This window comes from Anolis sagrei, chromosome X (genome assembly GCF_037176765.1).
Source record: "Anolis sagrei isolate rAnoSag1 chromosome X, rAnoSag1.mat, whole genome shotgun sequence".
Classification (NCBI taxonomy): Eukaryota; Metazoa; Chordata; class Lepidosauria; order Squamata; family Dactyloidae; genus Anolis; species Anolis sagrei.
Window position 1 is genome coordinate 24,498,831 of NC_090034.1, and position 21,423 is coordinate 24,520,253.

The window sequence follows — 21,423 nt, forward strand, 5'->3', positions numbered from 1 at the left end:
ATATTTATATAATGTTTTAGCCAAGCTGAAAATCACAATCTTTGGAGTCTTCATATGGTAATGTGCAAACAGAACCAGTAGCAGGTAGCACAGGCGCCAATGAAAATGGAGGAAAAGTATAGAATAAGCGCTTTTGCATGCAACACTAAATGGTGACTTCGAATTACATGCCTGGCTGCTCCTCTTGTGAAGATTCTGCTGATGCCTCCAAGTCAGCAATGGCTTTGGGATTTTTGCACCAGGAGCAAATTAGAAGTGTACATTTCTACTTTTAAAACAGATGTGATGTCTGAAATGGCTGGAATACCTCAAAGGCATTATGTTCCATCTGATCTCGAAAATCAAACAGGCTCAGCTCGGGTTAGGACTTGGATAGGAAGCCACCAATGAATGCTGCAGACTATACTTCAGAAGAATGAACTGGCAAAATCACCTTTGAATATTCCCTGCCTAGGAATATTAGGGTTGCCAGGCACATCATTCATAGTTTGTGCACTACAAATTCTGCTTAGTTTAAACCATCCCTCACCAGCTGTGTGTCATGCCGGTTTGGGTAGACTTTTTAGGCTGGATCTACTCTGTCATATTATAAGATATATGATCCCAGATTATCTGCTTTGAACTGGATGATGTGAATCTACACTGCCATATAATTCAGTTCAAAGCAGACAATCTGGATTTGGAAACTGGATGATATTTCAGTGTCAAGGCGGACTGAGAATTGTAGTCCAGAACACTTGGAAGAACCTGATTGAAGAAACTACCCATATTGACTTGAGTCTAGTGGGCAACTCAATTTTCAAAACCCTGAAATCCAAAAAAAGTATTTACCATATTATGCAAATCTAATGCACACCCTAATTTTGAGAAGGTAATTTTAGTCAATAAGGTGAGCATTAGATTTAAGTAAATTTGGTATTTTATCTCCAGGTCATTCAGACATGCCAATATAAAACTATACCATCTTGCTGTAAAAACATTGATTAACCAAAGATATCAAATGTGAATAGAACAGTGAAGTTAGCTGTTTCAAAAGGGGATGGTACTCTCTCCTCACAGACTTCGCTGAAGCAAAAGTTGGAAGGAGAGAGAGCAAGCTCAGAGTTTGCTACTACTTGTGTACTCAACATTGCTTATGAAATAGAACTACAGTGTATATACTTTTAATAAATGTAAAGTATAGAGTTTTAAGGAGGTGAGGTAAGCAGTAGGGGCCGCGATGGCACAGTGGGTTAAACTGCTAAGCTGCAGAACTTGCTGACCAGAAGGTCAGCGGTTCGAATCCGTGGACGGGGTGAGCTCCCATCATTAACCCCAGCTTCTGCCCACCTAACAGTTCAAAAACATGCAAATGTGAGTAGATCAATAGGTACTGTTTTGGCACGCGATGTAGTCATGCCGGTCACATAACATAGGAGGCGTTTACAGACAACGCCGGCTTTTCAGCTTAGAAATTGAGATGAGCACCACCCCCCAGAGTTGGTCACGACTAGACTTAATGTCAAGGGGAAACCTTTATCTTTTAGTAAACAATGAAGAAAACACTATCATAACCCTTATCTCTTTAGATAAATTGCCTATTCTTTTTTCAACTTACGTTCATCGAAGTTATATCTCATACTTACTTCAATACTGAGTCCCTTACTTTATCTCTTCTTTATGTCTGATTCAAGGGGCCTCTGCAGAATCTTCACAAGAGGAGCAGCGATTGTCTTGTGAAGGTAATAAACACTTCTTGGAAAAAATCTAAAACAGAACCAAAGTGATTGGGTGGGAGAAATGGTTAAACCTCTGACAAATTGTTCTTTGTGTAAAGACCTATCTCAATAAACTGTTTGAAGTAATGTTTCATATTTAACATACTGGATATTGTTGCTTTAGGCTCAAATGTGGCAGACAGTATGGAGGTCTCAGAACAAGTTGGTAAGTGTGATTAAACAGCTAAATGTATTTTCTCATAGTGCTTAACTGCTTCCCTTGCTACATCTCTATTATGTTATTGTCACAGTACAGCAACTGCACATGAAATTTAAAAAAATCAAAAAGAAGTGAGTATCAAAGGGTTGGGTTTTTCAGCCCTTTTTTTTAGGCTGAAAAAGCCCCCTTGGCTTATACTCTAGTCAAAGTTATTTATTCTTTTGCTCTGTTGTTATTATTGTTGTTACATTTTTTATTATTATACTCTATATTTTGTTATTACTGTTACATTTATTATTTTACTCTATTATTATTATTACATTTATTATTTTACTTTATTATTGTTATTACATTTATTTTTACTCTATTATTACTGTTATTGCATTTCCATTATTTTATTCTATTACTATTATTTTTATTACATTTATTATTTTACTCTATTATTATTGGAAGGATACGTAAGCACATTTACTTTGAATGTTAGAATAATGACTTAATCATAGTTAGTCTTATCTTAAATTACAGTTTTATGTAAATATTCAAAACATTTAACCTACTGATGCCTCAATTAATGTAAATTTATTGGTATCTATTTTTATTTTGATATTTGCCGGTAGCCGCTGCATTTTCCACCCTCGGCTTAAGCTTGAGTCAATATGTTTTCCCAGTTTTTTGTGGCAAAATTGGGTGCTTTGGCTTATCTTCGGGCTTATACTCAAGTATATACAGTATTCATCATAAAGGATCATTTTCTTAATGGGTCCTGCATTTTAGTAAAAGACAAAGTAGCTTTTCAGCTCAACTTTACTGCACTTGATTTTAGCCAAAAGGCCAAGAAGCTCGGCTTTAGAATGCCTTGTAAAAGTATACATCATAGTTCCCATTACCAAATAATATCCAACAAAAGTAATATAAATTATTCAGAGGAAAAGTAAGCATTTTCTTGTCCGTTAAAAATATTGAGTCATGAATTTAGATGTAATATAATTGTCTAAAACAGTAATTTTAATATTGTTTTCTGTAATCCTTTAGCTTCAGCTAAATTTTTGCTACACTAAAATAATCTGATAATCCTTAGGGATTGTAACTTGCTCTAAAAACATCCAGTGTGAAGAAAATTTTGAATAATATAGTATCAGACAACAGTTTTTTTAAAAAAAAGTTTGAACTTAGAACTGTTAGACCTGATTTTTGAGATTTAGCATTTACCTAGCTTTGAAATGCCAGCATTTTTTTCAGAAAATAAAAGGCTTTCTTCTGGCTGAAATGAATTATTGGTTAAATTCCAGTAGAAAATGGAGAAACGGAAATGTCCCCTGAAGAATCATGGGACCACAAAGAAGAGGCCATTGAGGCAGATTTAGCATGTGGCCCCTCTGGCGGTGCAGGGCCCATGGACGAAGGTATCCCCGAAATGATGGAAGAAGAGGAGGAAATACCCACACCGAAATCGCTGGTGGCACCACCTGGGGCTCCCAAAAAGGAGCACGTCAACGTTGTGTTCATTGGACACGTAGGTGAGTTGTGAACAAGGACAACGGACAAGGGTAAATCTCATGTTCCCTGTCCTGACCTTCACAAGACTCACTTTTTAAAGACTTCCAATGCATTCCTGTCATCCAATTCTTTAGATGTATAAAATCTCCCTCAGTAGAATAGGCGTGTAGTATCATTATTATCATGAGTTTTGGATTGCATTCTATTGCCACTATAATTGTATTTAAATGGTGTGTTTTGATATGTGTGATATTGCATGTATTTTATATTTTATGTTGATAAAATATAAAATACACAGCTGGTTAATCACCAGCAGCAATACATCTTACCAATCAAAAAGTTGGCAGTTTGAAGCCTGGATTGGGGTGAGCATCCGACCTTCAGCCCAGCTTACTGTCCTGATAAGCAGTTTGAAAACAGCTGTGAGCTGTGAGAAATTAGGCACAGCTTAAGCAGGGAGGTGTTTTATGGCACCATAAAAGAAATACAGAAAATGTGGGCAATCCAAAGGAAGGAGAAAGTCTATGATCAAGGCTCTTCATTATAGAGGATGGAGCGACAGCACCCCTCTCTGGTCAGAATTGAGCACAACCTCCAGGATGCTGAAGCTGGGAAAAATGCCGGCAAAATACCTCTATCTGTTGTCTGTCCTGTCATTTCAATGGCATTGAATGTTTACCACGTATGTGTTCTGTGATCTGCCTTGAGTCCCCTTCAGAGTGAGAAAGGTGGAATATAAATGCTATAAATAAATATGTTTTGGCTTTGTTGCACCCTGCCTCAAGGCATTGGAAGAAGCGGGTAGCAAATAAAATATTTATTATTATTATTATTATTATTATTATTATTATTATTATTATTTGATTGAGTAGGAATTTGTATTATGGGAAGCCCCTTCTATCAGTATGAGGCAGAATGCAATCTGTAACACGATTTTTGTTCCTGGGTTATAAATGTCATTTCCTAATTGTTCAGTAATAAAAACATGGAAAAAATTATTAAATTGCAAAATCTTTGTTTTTGTGGAAGGAACATTCTGCTATAGCACATCTTGCTATCGTTTTTCCATGACAATCGAGTCTCAACCAATTCAACATAGATTGTGGCAGACACAAAAACAGTTTCTGGAGTAGACAAACTACTTTCAAAGTCAGTACCACACAATGAAACAAGAATCATATTTTTAAACCAGGAACAGATTTTTTTTCAAATTTTATTACATAGTGTTGTGGGACTCTCTGGCCTGTCTGCTTGAGTGCCTTTAAAATTTTGAGCACCAGTCTTCAGGCTTGAAGCTGATTCAGGCTGAAATTCAAAATATCTGGAAAGCAACAAGATTGTCTGCCTTGATCTATTTCAGTATCAATTATTCAAAATCTGGGGAAGCCATCTTTAACTTGAAGTATTGTCCCACTTTGGTTTCCACTTCTCCTTTCACTGGTAGCTTGAAATACTGTACCTCGGTAGAATACATGTCTTTCATATTTCACCTTTTAAACATTAAGGCACCAAAAGTATTCATGTACTACTTTTAGCACTTCCAAAGACCTATGTATCAAGACATTTCTTTTATATATATAATATGTATATTAATTTTTTTTCAAATGCAGTGTTTTTAACGCAAGCTCAATAAGGGTAAGGGGAAGTGGGAAAAAGAGAGGAAGGGGAGGGGGGATTCCAATAACCGAAATGTGAACAACGAAAATATGACAGAGTCCTGGTGGAGAAGGAAAAGAAGAAGAATATATATATATATATAAAAAAAATAGAATATGGTTTGGCTTCCATTCTTATTCTAGGCAGCACATGGTCTTTAACTATTTTTCTCCCATTTACTTGTCTAGGTAGTTTTTCCTTATATCCACCTCTCTTTCAGAAGCTGTTTTCTCTCTTACTTCTTTTCTTAATTATCTTTGAATTCTTATTTATTTTCTCTATATTCTTCAAACACTGTCCAGTCTGTTTGTTTCGTTGGTCTTCCTGTACTTTTACTCAGAAAGAAGGTTAATTTATCCATATCTTTTATCTCTGAGAGCCAAGAATCAAGACATTATACACAATTACGTGACTAAAATGTCAGTATTGAAAATGCTGGTTTTGGTTGCTGTTATGTCCAGATACTTGTCATGTTTGCACAAAGAATTGCAGAGGTAATATTTCTAGTGGATGTTTTTTTTAGTGTTTCTGTGGAAGACGGCTCGTTCCATGGATTTATTTAAAATACTTGCACCCCATCGTTTAGTAAGAACAGCCCCCAAAGCGGGTGACAAGATTGTTGTAATATGACGCCTCCTGCTCTCAATGCTTGCAGTAAACCAGCTATATAGAAATGCATTATGTAGCATTTCTGCTGCTATGTCAGGGTTGAGGGGGAAAAGCAAGGGTTCAGAGCAGATGTCGCTCAAGAGTGATGCAGGTGTGTCTAACTCAGATATGGGCAAACTTTGGCTATTAAGAATTGTGGGGGTTGAAGTCCAAAACACCTGGAGGGCCGAAGTTTGCCCATGCCTGTTCTAGCTCCTCTGTTCCTTCCTTTATCACACCAAGAAAAATGGCAGGGAAAGGACATTATCATGGTGAATTCAAATAGTTAAATACTATGAGTTAAGTCACTTGGACATGCTTTGAAAATCTGTCGTCTTTAAATTGCTCTTCGTAATTTTTTTTGTTAGATGCTGGCAAATCAACAATTGGAGGACAAATAATGTAAGCAACTTATTAAAGCTCTTTTATGCTTTCAATTATTTATTATATCTGTACAAATACATAATTTCTTATAAGTATACATTTAATAAAGCAATTGCCTGGCTTTTCCCTGTTTGTCTTATGTCACTTTTAGCTTCTAGTAAAGGTTGTTACAAGTTGCAGTTGTTACAAGAAAGTATAATTCATTTTTTTCTGTTTTGTGGAAAACTATAAATACATTAAAAAGGCATTAACACAGATACAAGTATCAATGAAAGAAAAAATAGAAAGAAAAAACTCTCTTCATTATAACTAATGAAAGCTGTGACTTATCCATTTCTAGGTACTTGACTGGCATGGTTGATAAACGAACGCTGGAAAAATACGAGAGAGAAGCTAAAGAAAAAAACAGAGAAACTTGGTATGACACTTGTGCCTTTAGATGAACAATCTACAAATTATGTGGGACCGATATTTCAATGAATTCCTTTTTCCTCATTGATAACACATTTGCTAATAGTGATTCAGATAGAGATGGCGGCGTGGGGAATGTAAGTTCTGGCTTAAGGTCGGCTTGATGGACATATTTATTTATTTATTTGCAGTATTTATATTCCGCCTTTCTCACCTCACAGGGGACTCAGGGCATATTACAATGCACATATACATGGCAAACATTCAATGCTGATTAGACATACAACATATATAGACAGACACAGAGGCAATTTAACATTCCAGCTTTCTGGCTTTCATGAGGGTATGCTCAATTTGGGCCACAGGGGGAGCTGCTGCTGCATCATTCATTTGTGACACCAAATCCTTTGATGGAGTACTTCTTCATTCTTCTGCATGCTGCTGGAAGATTTTATGGTGTCGTAAATTAGTTATATTTCCCTTCTCCGCATAAAGCGGTCCCTGAATTCCTACTTGACAGATGCAAATGTCTTTCGGGCGGCAAAGGATGACAGCAAGCTAGACTAATGGTTGGAAGCTCACCCCGACTAGGGCTGGCTTCAAACTCATGACATCTTGGTCAGTAGTGATTTAATGCAGCTGGATATCTGCTAGCTGCACCACGTAGCAGCAAGCATACAAACAGGACTTTGCAGAACTGTTCCTGTGTTTTCAGTTGCATGCCAGAATACAGCCATGATACAGGTGTCTCAATGAAGCCTAGTTTAGGTTTGCTGAGAATATGCAGATATAGTACTGTGTATGTGTGCTATGAAAAGTATTCATTTAGAGATGGTCATGTAATTTTGCTGCTTTGTTTTGTGGGTAGGTATCTCTCGTGGGCCTTAGACACAAATCAGGAAGAACGGGACAAAGGTAAAACAGTGGAAGTGGGCCGAGCCTATTTTGAAACGGAGAAGAAACACTTCACTATTTTAGATGCTCCAGGTCACAAGAGCTTCGTTCCAAATATGATTGGTGGAGCTTCTCAAGCTGATCTAGCTGTGTTGGTAAGGAAGGGGTCATTCATTTCCTTGTGTTAAAAGTATCACTTCAAACGTGTCAGTAATGCACAGAAAGGTGTGCTGAATCAAAAGTGCTATACAGTTTTTGGAGCTAGTTTTGAACAGCTCTTTTGCTTTACGTGCCTATATGGAAGAATTAGTTGGCAGATAAGTAGCAGCTGGGTTCATAAAATGGGATCTTTCGGGTATTTCAAATTGTTCATTTGTGGAAATTCAGTCCTTCTTACTGACCACATTATTATTGAGTTATTTGCCAGCTGTTCATGTGATATGAGAAGGTCAAGGAATTATACTGTAGCTCAGGGTCTGACTGATTTGGTTTCCTTTCAAACTAGGTTATATCTGCAAGAAAAGGAGAATTTGAAACTGGCTTTGAGAAAGGAGGGCAAACAAGAGAGCACGCCATGTTAGCAAAAACAGCAGGAGTCAAACATTTAATAGTCCTTATTAATAAAATGGATGACCCAACTGTGAACTGGAGCAATGAGAGGTGAGCACTTCGGACAACTTTTTAAAGTTAGATGTTGACTCCCTGGTTTGGGGTTTTTCAGTATCGTTGATGCCTTTTGCATTAGGAATGGTGTTCTCGTTCTGAGGAAAGCTAAAGGAGCAATCTACAACTCTAAGTGAGACCCTTCTGCTATCTGATCAAGGCAGGAAGGCTACAATTCTAAACAGCTTTATCTACACCGTCTCTGCCTCCTTCCATTTTTATTTTCCACACTTGCCAGTTGGTCAAGAATTATTCTCTATATTTGTCTGATCATAGTAATTTATTACAGTGTTCTTCCTTTCTTTTTTTGGGAAATGTTTCAGATATGAAGAGTGCAAAGAGAAACTTGTGCCATTTTTGAAAAAAGTGGGCTTCAATCCCAAAAAGGACATCCACTTCATGCCCTGCTCGGGGCTAACTGGAGCAAACCTAAAGGAGCAGTCCGACTTCTGTCCTTGGTATACGTACGTATTGGGTTTTATATATCCAACTTTTCTGTATGACGCACAACATACAATCCAGTAAAATCATATATAAAATTTGAACAGTAATTGAAAGTTTGCAGCAAGAAAAACAATAAAAAATAGGAGCCTAAAATGACTGGATGAAAGCGCTAACCATCACATCTAGGGTGCACTTCCCTTTTCCTTAGTCTGCTATAATGAAGTTGTAATGGGTTTTTGTAAGAGTTTGTGTAAGCAGGCTCAAAATATTGAGCTTGATGTGAGGATAAAAACAAAGTTTTCCCAAGAGGTGAAGCTTTGCATTAGCAGAACTGTACCATTTGAGATACAAACTTGTTTTTACTGTGTTTTAATATAATTTTCCAGGTGTGAAGCACCTGTAGTTATCAAACTAAAGAAACGTTAGCAGTTTTCTGGCATCATTGCAGATGGAAGTTGTGTCTCTAAACAAGGCAAGATGCACTATAGACTTTTATGCCAGTGTAATCCCCCTTCCCTTTCTTTCAGTGGACTCCCGTTTATTCCCTATCTGGATAACTTGCCAAACTTCAACAGATCCGTTGATGGACCAATAAGGCTGCCAATTGTGGATAAATATAAGGTACACTCTTCATGGCCACCTTGATAGAACGGAAGTGTGCCTTACCCTATTGCCCTAAAAAAGAAGGTTTTAAAGAGAGAGTCAGAGGGATGCTGCAGTGCATTGGATTATTATGTGTCAAACTTGTCTGTATTTTAAACTGTGTGTTTCTTCATACAAAGGACATGGGCACGGTGGTTCTGGGAAAGCTGGAATCGGGCTCTATTTGCAAAGGACAGCAACTGGTGATGATGCCAAATAAGGTACGGTATGTTTTCCTTTTAAGAAGTGTTCCTCTTTGCTTTTGAGCCTGTAAAGTAACTCTTGGAGCCCCTGGTGGCGCAGTGGGTTAAACCCCTGTGCCAGCAGGACTGAAGACCGACAGGTCGCAGGTTCAAATCCGGAGAGCGGTGGATGAGCTCCCTCTATCAGCTCCAGCTCCCAATTGCGGGGACATGAGAGAAGCCTCCCACAAGGAGACAGGCGCCCTCCTTGATGGCCTTTCGTAGGGGCCTGAAAACATGGCTCTTCGAGCAGGCCTTCAATTGAGAGTATCTTGAAACGACACTGGAATGGACTAGGACTATGAATTTGGCTATGACCCCAGGACTTGACGAAGCGGATTTTTAGTATAAGTATATGTCATGTTGTATTGTCTGGTTTGTATTGTCTGGATTTATTGTACAGTGTCCTTTTTTGTTGTTGTTCACCGCCCCGAGTCGCCCTCGGGCTGAGAGGGGCGGTCAATAAATGCAAAAAATAAATAAATAAATAAATAAATCATCCGGGCGTTTTTCTCACACCAGAAGCGACTTGGAGTTTCTCAAGTCACTCCTGACACGACAAAAAAAAAAAAAGTAACTCTTGGTTTGGAAAGCCCTTTGATAATCAAGCTGCTTTTTTGTACTTTGAAGATGTTGAGACATTGGTGCACAGAAACAGACATATAGACAGCCTCGTTTTGCTCAGAAGAGCTGCTGAGATTTTTAGCACTCCTTTTTAATAATAACTAAAGAGATGCCAGGGATTTACACTTTGGTGTTAGTACTGTAATGTCAGTGGGCAGAAAGCCTTTGCCTTCACACTGAGAAAATCCCTTTTTTTCCTCCCTAAAGTGTCACTGGCAGCCATGAACTTATTAGGAGAAAGAAAATGGGTCTTCTTAGGAACATAGAGGCTACATTCCAGTTCTCCTGAGGAGCGTACATCACTTCTCGGAGAACAAGTAGCATCAGTTTGATTGGTTTAATGGTGGATACAAATGAACTTTCACTTTCTTCCATTCATTTTCTGGGTTCAGTGTATAACATGACGCCAAACAGAACTCAGGTTTGTATGGATATCCCCCACAATAGTCTTTATATTAATATAAAAAGAATATAAGCTCGAGCAGCTTGGAACATAAGAGAATTAACTTGTATCAGGAACAGAGCAGTTATCTCCTTTTTAAAAAAAGTATGGTGTTAGTTGTTGGCCAGACTTGCAAATCAAAGAAACATTTTTACTGGCTAGCTGCAAAATTGGTGTTATTTTCACAGGCAGAAAGTCCTTTTCAGCTTAAATGTTTTCTCACCCATTTAGACCCTGTTTGTGGTTCTTTTTTCTGTCCTATTCTCATTGGGTCTCCAGTTTCATGGTTTATTTATTTATTTACAGTACCTATATTCTGCCCTTCTCACCCCGAAGGGGACTCAGGGCGGATAACAAAACACATATTATTATTATTATTATTATTATTATCATCATCTTTATTTGTACCACGCTAGCATCTCCCGAAGGACTCAATGCGGCTTACAAAGGCCAAGACCTCAAAACACAACATAACAATACAAAACCTAAAGCAAATTAAAAACAATTAAAGCAATATTAAAAACAACAAGCAATAAACAATACACCAAGACACAATAAAACTGGGCCGGGCCAGAGTAATGGGTACAGAATTAAAAGTGCTGATGTGACAGGTGATATGTAAGGATTATAGGGTAAGTGTAGTGCGCAGTAGTCTATATACGGCAAACATTCAATGCCGATTATACAATGATAAGAAATAGAGGTATATATAGGCTTTTTCTCATCATTCGGCATCTTTGGAGGCTGTGCTTGATTCTGGCCACAGGATAGTGCTGTCACTCCACCTCCTTGCCGAAGAGCTTTCTTTGTTCGTAAATTTTCTTCCGAAACGCTGTGTAAAATACCTCCCCGCTTAATGTGGTTCCTATTCATCTACTCACATTGCTGTTTTTGATCCACTAAGTGGGCAGGGAGCGGGTCTGAAGGTCAGGAGCTCACCCTGACCTGGCTTCGAACTGTCATCCTTTCGGTTGGCAAGATTTACTGTGACTGCAGCTGATAATTAACCTGCTGTGCTAAAGCCGACACATTGTAGAAGAGTTTCATGACCTTTTCTACAATGACTGTACGCTCCAGATTTAAATCAATGAACAAACACAATTTTAAAAGTAGGATTTTTCATCTCTTCCAAAGCTATATGATAGTATGGAAGTGTGCTTTACCTATTGCATAATTGGAGGTCCCATGATGAAACGATGGGAGGAGTGGAGGGCTTTGAAATGGAGGGTTAGATCTGCCTTGACTGAACATAAGAATGTTCTGCTCAGAGAAGATTCCTGTGCCTGATGTGGAGAAATATCCCCATATCAAAGCAAGGTCTTGTATAGCATTTCTACAGGCTGGAAAAGGAAATCTGCTTCCATCTACCCAGGTGCAAGTGTAAATCTTACAAGGGATGTTTGGGACTTGAATATTGGATAAAAGACACTCTTTTGGCCTGTGTTTTTGTCCCCAGGGTTTAGGAATACAGCCCCAAATATATTTCTAAAATTTCCTCAGAGGAACTAATGTGGCCTCTGTTTCCAAAGGTTTATCCACAATCAAAGCACCCCCAACAGATGGCCATACAGCCTCGGCTTAAAAACCTCCAGAGAAAGAGCCTCCACCAGACTCAGAGGCTGTACCATATTCCATTGCAAAATCTGCTCTGTCAGGAAGTCTTTCCTAATGTTTGAGTGGAATCTTTTTTCCTGCCATTTGAATCCATGGCTCCATTGTGTCCTAGGCTCTAGAGCAGTAGCAAACAAGCTTTGCCCCTTCCTCCTCAATATGACTTCCTTTCCAGTATTTAAACAGGGCTCTCATGTCCTCTTCTTCCACTTGAACATTAGGAAGAACTTCCTAACGGTGAGAGAGAGTGGTTCAGCAGTGGAACTCTCTGCTGTGGTGTGGTGGAGGCCCCTTCTTTGGAGGTTTTTAAATAGAGGTTGGATGGCCATCTGTCGGGGGTGCTTTGAATGCAATTTTCCTGCTTCTTGGCAGGGGATTGGACTGGATGGCCCACGAGGTCTCTTCCAACTCTATGAGTCTATATTCTCTTCTCAGCCCTTTTTTTTCTCCAGGCTAAATATGACCACCTCCCTCAGCCATTCCTCATAGGACTTGGTTTCCAAACCTCTGCATGTCTCTGAATGTAAATTGTTTTACAGCATAAGTGAAGTCTTATAAGTGAATGCTCCGTGTCATAAAAGTCCTGCATTTTTCCTTCAGCACAATGTGGAAGTCCTTGGCATCCTTTCTGATGACGTAGAAACAGATGCTGTCGCTCCCGGTGAAAACCTGAAGATCCGACTGAAAGGAATTGAAGAAGAGGAGATCCTCCCGGGATTTATACTCTGCGATATTAATAACCTGTGTCATTCGGGACGCACCTTTGACGCTCAGGTACTTGTAGTAAATATCTCGTGTTTTACTTACAATGCGGACACTAAAATGGGATGACACTTTGGCCAATAGAACTTTCAGGGGCGACACATTTTAAGGCAGAGGCGGGGAAAAGCATTTTGCCTCCTTTTTTGGTCCTTAACCTTCCTTTTGGGTGTTTATGTGCTGCCGAAGAGCATCCCTATGGACTTACTCTGTTCTTACTGATTTTAGATAGTGATCATTGAACACAAATCCATCATCTGTCCAGGTTACAATGCGGTGCTGCATATTCATACATGTATTGAAGAAGTTGAGATCACAGTAAGTACAAAGGCTCTCTCATCCACTTGTATGAAAGTGTTTCATTGGCTTCCTGATATAGAAGAGTTATTAAAAGTAGAAAGGTAGAAATAAAGTGATACTTAAAGGGACCAACAAATAAGAAGTTAGAATCAACAGGCAACAAGCAGGAGGCTTTTAGAGGGTTTAGTAGGTGTTGATTTAGAATGTGTATAGGTTGCATGTGGTAGATAAAAGTTAGCTAGTTTTGCATATAATGAAAAATGTTTTTATGGTAGTTTTAATTTCATGTATTTGATCACTATGGTTTTTCTTGTTTGTATATTTGAATAACATACAAACATACATTCTTCCAAATCATTTTGGAAGAAAAAAAAGGTATTCCATCGTTGTAAAAGTTTCGTGAGAGGGTGCTGAGACAGGTGAATTCTTCATCCCATGTTTTGCTGTCCATAGTCATTAACTTCACTATTGTTAGATGTATTCAGTGGCATGTCAAATGGCTTAATTTTTAAAAGGGGACTTGAATTGCATATGTAATTTGTTTTTTAAAAAACCAATCACTGTGCCAGCGAGAACATAGAAAACATCTGATAAATTAAACCGCAAAGGTTAAAACTACTTGTGAAGGGGATATAGAATTCCACCTGGCTTTGTTGGGTGTCATTAGAGTTAATTTTATAGCCTCCTCAACATTTTTCTCACAAAAGTTCTGTGACGTCAGTCAGGTTGCAAAACACAGAAAGTCCCCATAGGAGTTTCATGGATGATTGTGGATTTGAACCAGGTCTCTGTCTGCAATATTTATTTATTTATTATTTACTACATTTATATACCGCTTTTCTCCCCCTAAGGGAACTCAAAATGGTTTACAACATTATAAAAGCAAAATTCAATGCCGTACATACATGTGAAAACCAAAAGATAATCACAAGACAATAACATATAACTTATAAAGTAACCTAACCAAATTAAAATATAAACATAAAAGAACATTTAGACATCTATATAAATAAAAATGTAATGTTGGTTTGTGGGATTAACATAACTCAAAAACCACTGGACAAATTAACACCAAATTTGGACACAATACACCTATCAGGCCAATGAGTGACCATCACTCATAAAAACACTGAAAAACACAGCAGAAAAGGCTTAAAAGGCCATTAAAAACACACACACACACACACACACATCACAACGCATGTGCAAAACCACATATATAGGCAAACACACATGTATACACAGATATACCTACACACAAATACACACACAAAACACATATACACAGAATGGGCCACAGCAACGATGGCAGGGGATCGCTAGGAAGGCATTAAAAATTTAACATGTATATTAAAACCCACCGATAAACAATATGATTTAAAAACAGTTATTAAAATCATGCCATCCAAAATTAAGTCCGTAGTTGTTCCATTCGTCCGTTCACTATTCCTTATTATTTTATTGCACTACGAGCTTTGCTGTCTGAAAGCTTGGTCACATAACCATGTTTTTACTTTCTTCCTGAATGCCAGGAGGTATGGGGTTGCCTCCTGACATTCACTACATCCCCAAAGAATCTTAACTGCTTCACAACATTGGCACTCATTGCATGACATTTCTCGCTCCCCTCTGCAGGCCTTAATCTGCTTGGTAGACAAAAAATCAGGAGAGAAGAGCAAAACCCGGCCCCGTTTTGTCAAACAAGATCAAGTCTGCATTGCGCGTCTAAGAACAGCCGGAACGATATGTCTTGAAACATTTAAAGACTTCCCACAAATGGGTCGCTTCACCTTAAGAGACGAGGGTAAGAACACCTGAAAAGCAGTTGCCGCACTTATGAACGAGGTGCATGTATTAGCATTGTGTATAGGGTTGAATTTGTCTTGATGTACAGTGACTCTTCCAAAACGATTTGCTTAATTGTAATATTAGGAATGTCCTGAGAACTCGTCATTTGCCCAGAGCCATTTTTTCACCACTGTCACTTAGGGATCAGGAGTCCCCGGTGGCGCAGTGGGTTAAACCCATGTGCCGGCAGGAGTGAAAAGCGGATTGAACTCACTCTGTCAGCTCCAGCTCCCCATGTGAGCATATGAGAGAAACCTCCCACGAGGATGGTAAAACATCAAAAACATCTGGGCATCTCCTGGGCAATGTCCTTACAGACGGCCAATTGTCTCACATCAGAAACGACTTGAAGTTTCTCAAGTCATTCCTGACATGGAAAAAAAAACCCATAGAGATCAAACAATGGCTTCGACAACACTTTGGCTTAGGAATCACAGCCAAGAAAAAATAAAGAATGTGAGATCTCAGATTCTGTTACCATAACCGTCAAATAGCATTAATTTCAATTCACAATCAGAAAATATCCAGATAATGCCAGTCCTCTTGGCCTGATGCCTGTCTTAGTGCTTGGGGCATTTTAGCCTCCCAAATTAATTCCAAATAATTTAAGGAGATGAGCAAATTGACTCTAGGTGTGGTAAAGACTCTCTACCCAGTGGGTTAAACTGTTGAACTGTAGAATCTGCTGACCTAAGGTTTGGCAGTTTGAAGCTGCAGGTTGGGGTGAGCTCATGCTGTTAGCCTTAGCTCCTGCCAACCTAGTAGTTCGAAAGCATGCAAATGTGAGTAGATCAATAGGTACCGCTTCAGCGGGAAGGTAATACAGGCACCCATGCAGCCATGCCGGCAACATGACCAGGAGGTGCCTATGGACAACAGGCTCCTTTGCTTGGAAATGGAATAAGAGCACCTCCCCATAGCCAGAGTTCAGCACCGCCTCCAGAAGCCAGAGATCAAAGGGGAAGCCTTTACCTTTGTTCTGTGCATTTATGTATCATTGTTATTCCACTGTATTAAAGGCACCAAATGTTTGCCTATCTGTGTAGATAAAATTGTGGGAGGGAGGCAGCCTGCAAGACATAGCTCCATCATGCTTTTTGTATTACATCTTACCTATCTTATGTAGATATGGATGTATCTTTTCCAGGAATACTTAGATATTTTGCTAACCCTCGAAGGTGGCAAACTTCATTTACTAATTGCCTTTTTTTGGTATTTTCTGTAGGTAAAACCATTGCAATTGGGAAAGTTCTGAAATTGGTTCCAGAGAAGGACTAAGCGTTGTTTTGACAAAGCCTGCTCCAATACTGTGAGGAAAACAAACAAAACAAAATGACTCTGCAGAAGCCTACTTCACATCGCCTTCTTATTTTCTTCACATTTATAACTTTCTCCCTGTGTTTTGCAAAGATTTAACTTTTCATAGCAAAGGTCCACATTTGTGTCAGCTTTCTCATATTGAGAGCTCTGCTATGCCACTATTGAATTTCCCTCTAAGGCTCCCCACCCCCTTCCTAAATTCTGTTTCCTTGGAAGATTTGGCAATAGCTTTATAAGTGATGTGGACATATTTGCCTAGAATTATGAATAAAAAAACCTGATAGAATTTATGTTTAATTCTCTTCCCCCCGTATATCGAAAAGATTTTTCAAGACAGATCATTCAGTGTGTGAGTGTGCGTGCTCATGTTATAAAAGACAATTACCTTGTTAATAAACTATTCAAATTTCAAATGTTTTGGTATCTTAATTGCTGTTGAATTTTTTTTTTTATCCAGATGTAACAGCTGTTGGATTAGCTTTTAAGCTTGCCAAGTAATCTGAATACTCCATTCCATTAAGACTTTTCTAAAACCCAGCTCTCTACTTTGCTGTCTCCCCAGGCAAGTTTTAAATAAAGCAATTAGATCACTGACAAAATTTGTACTCCATCAACTCTCCTTCCGTTTCTTAACATTTGTTTTTTTTTAAAAAAAAATCTTAATATGCTAATGCAAATATGGTACTATTTAATTAGTGTTTGTTTGTTTTCTCTCTCCGTCTATACTGGCCAACAAACTTACTGGGACTGTTATGTGGCAACTTGTGCAATAATACTGGAATACAATATTCAATTCCAACTGGGTTTCAATTATCAGTTGATGATCAAAGTTACTTTCTTCATTCTGTCTAATTTGAAAGACTGGAGAATCTGTGTTCATTTTTCTTTAAGAGATCTGAATTGAGCCTGATAGGCCTTCCATGAGTAGTTGGTATTTAACTGGCAGAAACTTGATGTAATCTCACTGGATTGATGCAGTTTAATAGTAAAGGTTTGCTCATTGCAATTGAGATGAATATCAACCACAGGCTATACGTTTCTGCACATCAGAGTCTGAACTAAAGGAAAGCCAAAGTGTGTTCCAGGCTTTCGTGGCTGGAATCATTGGATTGCTGTGAGTTTTCCTGGCTGTCTGGTCATGTTCCAGAAGCATTCTCGCCTGACTTTTTGTCCATATCTATGGCAAGCATCCTTAGAGGTTGTCAGGTCTGTTGGAAACTTGGCAAGTGAGGTTTATATTTCTGTGGAATGATGTCCAGGGTGGAAGAAAGAACTCTTGTGTGCTTGAGGCTAGTGTGAATGTTGCAATTGGCCAGCTTGATTAGCATTTAATAGCCTTGCAGCTTCAAAGCCTGGCTCCTTCCTGCCTGGGGAATCCTTTGTTGGGAGGTGTTAGCTGTCCCTGATTGTTTCTTCTTTGGAATTCCCCTGTCTTCTGAGTGATGTTCTTTATTTACTGTCCTGATTTTGAAGTTTTTAAATTCTAGTAGCCAGGTTATGTTTATCTTCATGGTTTCCTCTCTGTTGAAATTGTCCACATGCTTGTGGATTTCAATGGCTCTCTGTGTATTCTGACATGGTGGTTGTTAGAGTGGTCCAGCATGTCTGTATTCTCAAATCAGGGCCAGCTAACACCTCCAAACAAAGGATTCCCCCAGACAGAAAGCAGCCAGGCTTTGAGACTGTAAGGCTATTCAGTTCTATTCAAGCTGGCCAATTGTAACATTCACACTAGCTTCAAGCACACAAGAGTTCTTTCTCCCACCCTGGGCATTATTCCACAGAAATACAAACCTCACTTGCCTAGTTTCCAGCAGACCTCACAACCTCTGATGATACCTGCCATAGATGTGGGCAAAACATTAGGAGAGAATGCTTCTGGAACATGGCCATACAGCCCGGAAAACTCACAGCAGCCCAAAGCAAAAGTGAATTATAGAACTTGTGGCTGGCAATTAAAAAGAACGGGGTACTAAATTCATATATCTGTGTGTAGGCTGAGCATGGGATCTGTGCCATTGTAAAACTGGGGAGAAAGCAGAAATTGAGTGATGTGCAATGATGCTCATGTGTTTAATGGCAATCTCCAGTATTAGGTTCCTATAGAAGGCTGGTTTCCAAGGTCCAAGATGCTTCTTCGATTATACCTTTTTACCTTTGTATGTTCAAAGTGTAATAATGTGCCCATTCCCCAAAGTCTACAGTCATGGAACTGTTCCATTTATTCTACTATAAATCTGAAATGTTTTCCCCCTGGTTGTTTATTTGTAATCATGGAACTCCCATCCATTTTACATAAGGCTACATTGTATGGACAAAGCAAAATTGATTGTCCTTCAGTTTCATATGACTATACTTGTAGCTACAACAATGCATGAAAACATTAAATAAATTTTATTATGTCTGCATATTTCTGCCTTTTATTTTTCTGGGAATTACAAAGTGATTTTTCAGAAAAGATCACAATTCAGATTTTCTTTTATAATACACTAATGTAAGGGAATGGCAGAGGGAACTGGGTATATTTAGCCTGGAGAAAAGGAGGAGGAGAGAGCCATATGTAAGTATTTGAAAGGAGGTCCCATTGAGGAGGAAGGAACAAACAGACTTGTAGAAATTTCTGTGGAGCCAGGGATTCAAAGGGCAGGAAAAGAGATTCTGCCAAAACATTAGGAAGAACTTCCCAAGGGTCAAAGCTGTTCAAGGTGGAGTCTCCTTCTCTGGAAGTTTTTAAACAGGCTGGATGGCCATCTGTCAGGAGGGCTTTGATATCTGTATTCATGGCAGAAGGCGGGACTGGATGGCCCTCTTCAAGTCTATGGCTCTAATTAAAATATCCTATCTGTGAAGAGAACCCAGCTCTGTTAAAAGACATGTCCAAACTTGCCTTTTGTCATTGGGAAATGTATAAAAGGGAGTTGTTTTCTCAGGGTTGATTGGAAACCAAACCTCTCGCAGCTTCCTTTCAACTTCAAGATGCTGGTCCTGTCGGATATCTGACCACTGAACCTGCAGCCCAGTCGATGCCACCTTTTTCATCTCTACATTCACAGATTCAACTTCAGTCTTGATGTGTTGATTCACTTGAGGATTCTGCTAATTTTCTTCCTTTGTTTTGAGATGAGGAGTGTCTCCCAACCCTCTCAGGCTGGATCTACATTGCCATATAATCCAGTTTCTGAACCCAGATGATCTGATTTGCACTTGATTATATGACTTTATATTGCCATATAGTCCCAACTCAAAGCAGATCATCTGGATTCAGAAACTGGATTACAGGCCGTCCCTGAATTACAAATATCCAACTTGCAAACGACTCCTAGTTAGGAACGGGGATCAGACAACAAGAAGCAAGACAAATCTTCCCCCTTGGAAGGAAGCTTTTCTCCAATCCTTGTTTTTCCACAACAAGCCAAGTTTTTTTCAAAATCCAATTCTCACAAGGACAGGAAATGTGAAATCTGGGCACAGACGGCAACACAAACACCACAAGAGTGTTCACCCTTCCCTATGCTATCCAAATCATGCATGCATGCATGCATATATATATATATATATATATATATATATATATATGGAGTTAACACTAAAAAAAGTTCCTGTTCCAACTTACATACAAATTCAATTTAAGAACAAACCTACAGAACCTCTCGTTTGTAATTTGGGGGCTTGGGCCTGAATATGGTAATGCAGACGGGGTCTCACTGTTGATCCTGATCCTCTTTACTACCACCTACTGATGATTTTAGGTTCTTTGCAGAACAAATGTTACATTTCACCAGAGTTGTAGTTTTATAAGGTCTTTATAGCCTTCCCTGCCAAAGACTGCTGGTGCCTCACCAAACTAAAACTCCCATGATTCCCTATGGGGAAAAAGTGGGATAGAAATAGTTAATAATAACAACAACAATTTATTTGATATATTGTGTCATAAGCCAATTGAGGGACCGGTTGTAATGTATTTAAAAACACAAACAGATGTCTTTGACCAGAACTGGCCACTTACAGCCACGCTGGTGTGGCTATAAGAAGGTCCTCCACTGTGTGTGTGGCAGCACTCAGGCTGCATTGTAGTAAGTGGAATGAGGTTTGCTCTTGCTTGTTGAGGTGTTCCTCAGTAGATCTTAGGAAGCTATTGATACACGGTGCTGGCGTACTGGCTGATATCCGAACAGAGGATGGGCCGGAGATGTCCGTGCCTTGGTCCTTTCATTACAGGCTGCTACTTCCTGACAGATGTCAGGTGGTGCAATACCAGCTAACAGTATAATTTCTCTAGTAGTGTGGGATGTAAACATCCTGTGATAATGTGGCATGTCTTCAGGAGCCACATCCACTGTTTTAACGTGGTGACATGTATTTCACATTGGGCATGTGTACTCAGCAGCAGAGTAGCAAAGTGCAAGGGCAGATGTCTTCACTGTGTCTGGTTGTGATCCCACGTTGTGCCAATCAGGTTTCATATGATATTATTTCTAGCAGCCACTTTTTGCTTGATAGTCAAGTAGTGCTTCTTGTAAATCAAAGCATGGTTCAGAGTAACATCCAGGTATTTTGATGTGCTGCAATGCTCAGGTGGGATTCCTTCCCAATTAGTCCCCAGAGCTCAAGATGCTCGTCTGTTCTTAAAATGAAAAGCACATGTCTGCATTTTAGATTGATTAGCAATCAGCTGGTTTTCCCTGTAATAGGTAGTAAGAGTATCTAAAGCTTCAGAGATTTAGTATTATATTAATATATAATAATAATAATATAAAAATAATGATTTCATAGCACTTAGGTAGAGCAGTTGTGCTGAACTGCATTAATTCAACAATGTAAATGCAGCCTAAACAAATGTAACATACAGCAAGGTACTAGATTGGACTGTCCTCTTTGGGTGGTTTTAATGGCAGTCGAGGATTTGATTAAAGCAATCAGAACCGGAAGGGGATATAAAAGGAGTATATGTAAATAAAGGTATTAAATGTAAAGGTAAAGGTTCTCCCCTGAAATTAAGTCCAGCCATGTCTGACTCTGGGAGTTGGTGCTCATCTCCATTTCTAAGCCGAAGAGCTGGTGTTGTCCATAGAAACCTCCAAGGTCAGGTGGCCATAACTGCAAGGAGTGCCGTTACCTTCC

General features: G+C 39.0%; 1 protein-coding gene across 1 annotated transcript in view; it reads left to right on the plus strand.

Moving 5' to 3' along the window:
- Positions 1–16,715, plus strand: part of GSPT1 (G1 to S phase transition 1) — a 32,069-nt gene extending 15,354 nt beyond the window's left edge. The window contains 14 exon segments of the mRNA XM_060786340.2: positions 1,674–1,721; positions 1,882–1,923; positions 3,207–3,434; positions 6,087–6,120; positions 6,443–6,520; positions 7,382–7,562; positions 7,913–8,067; positions 8,394–8,534; positions 9,042–9,135; positions 9,297–9,377; positions 12,676–12,849; positions 13,063–13,152; positions 14,770–14,938; positions 16,208–16,715. Of these exon segments, the coding sequence (XP_060642323.2) occupies positions 1,674–1,721; positions 1,882–1,923; positions 3,207–3,434; positions 6,087–6,120; positions 6,443–6,520; positions 7,382–7,562; positions 7,913–8,067; positions 8,394–8,534; positions 9,042–9,135; positions 9,297–9,377; positions 12,676–12,849; positions 13,063–13,152; positions 14,770–14,938; positions 16,208–16,260 (1,568 nt within the window). The 3' untranslated portion in view covers positions 16,261–16,715.
- The last annotated feature ends 4,708 nt before the right edge of the window (positions 16,716–21,423 follow it).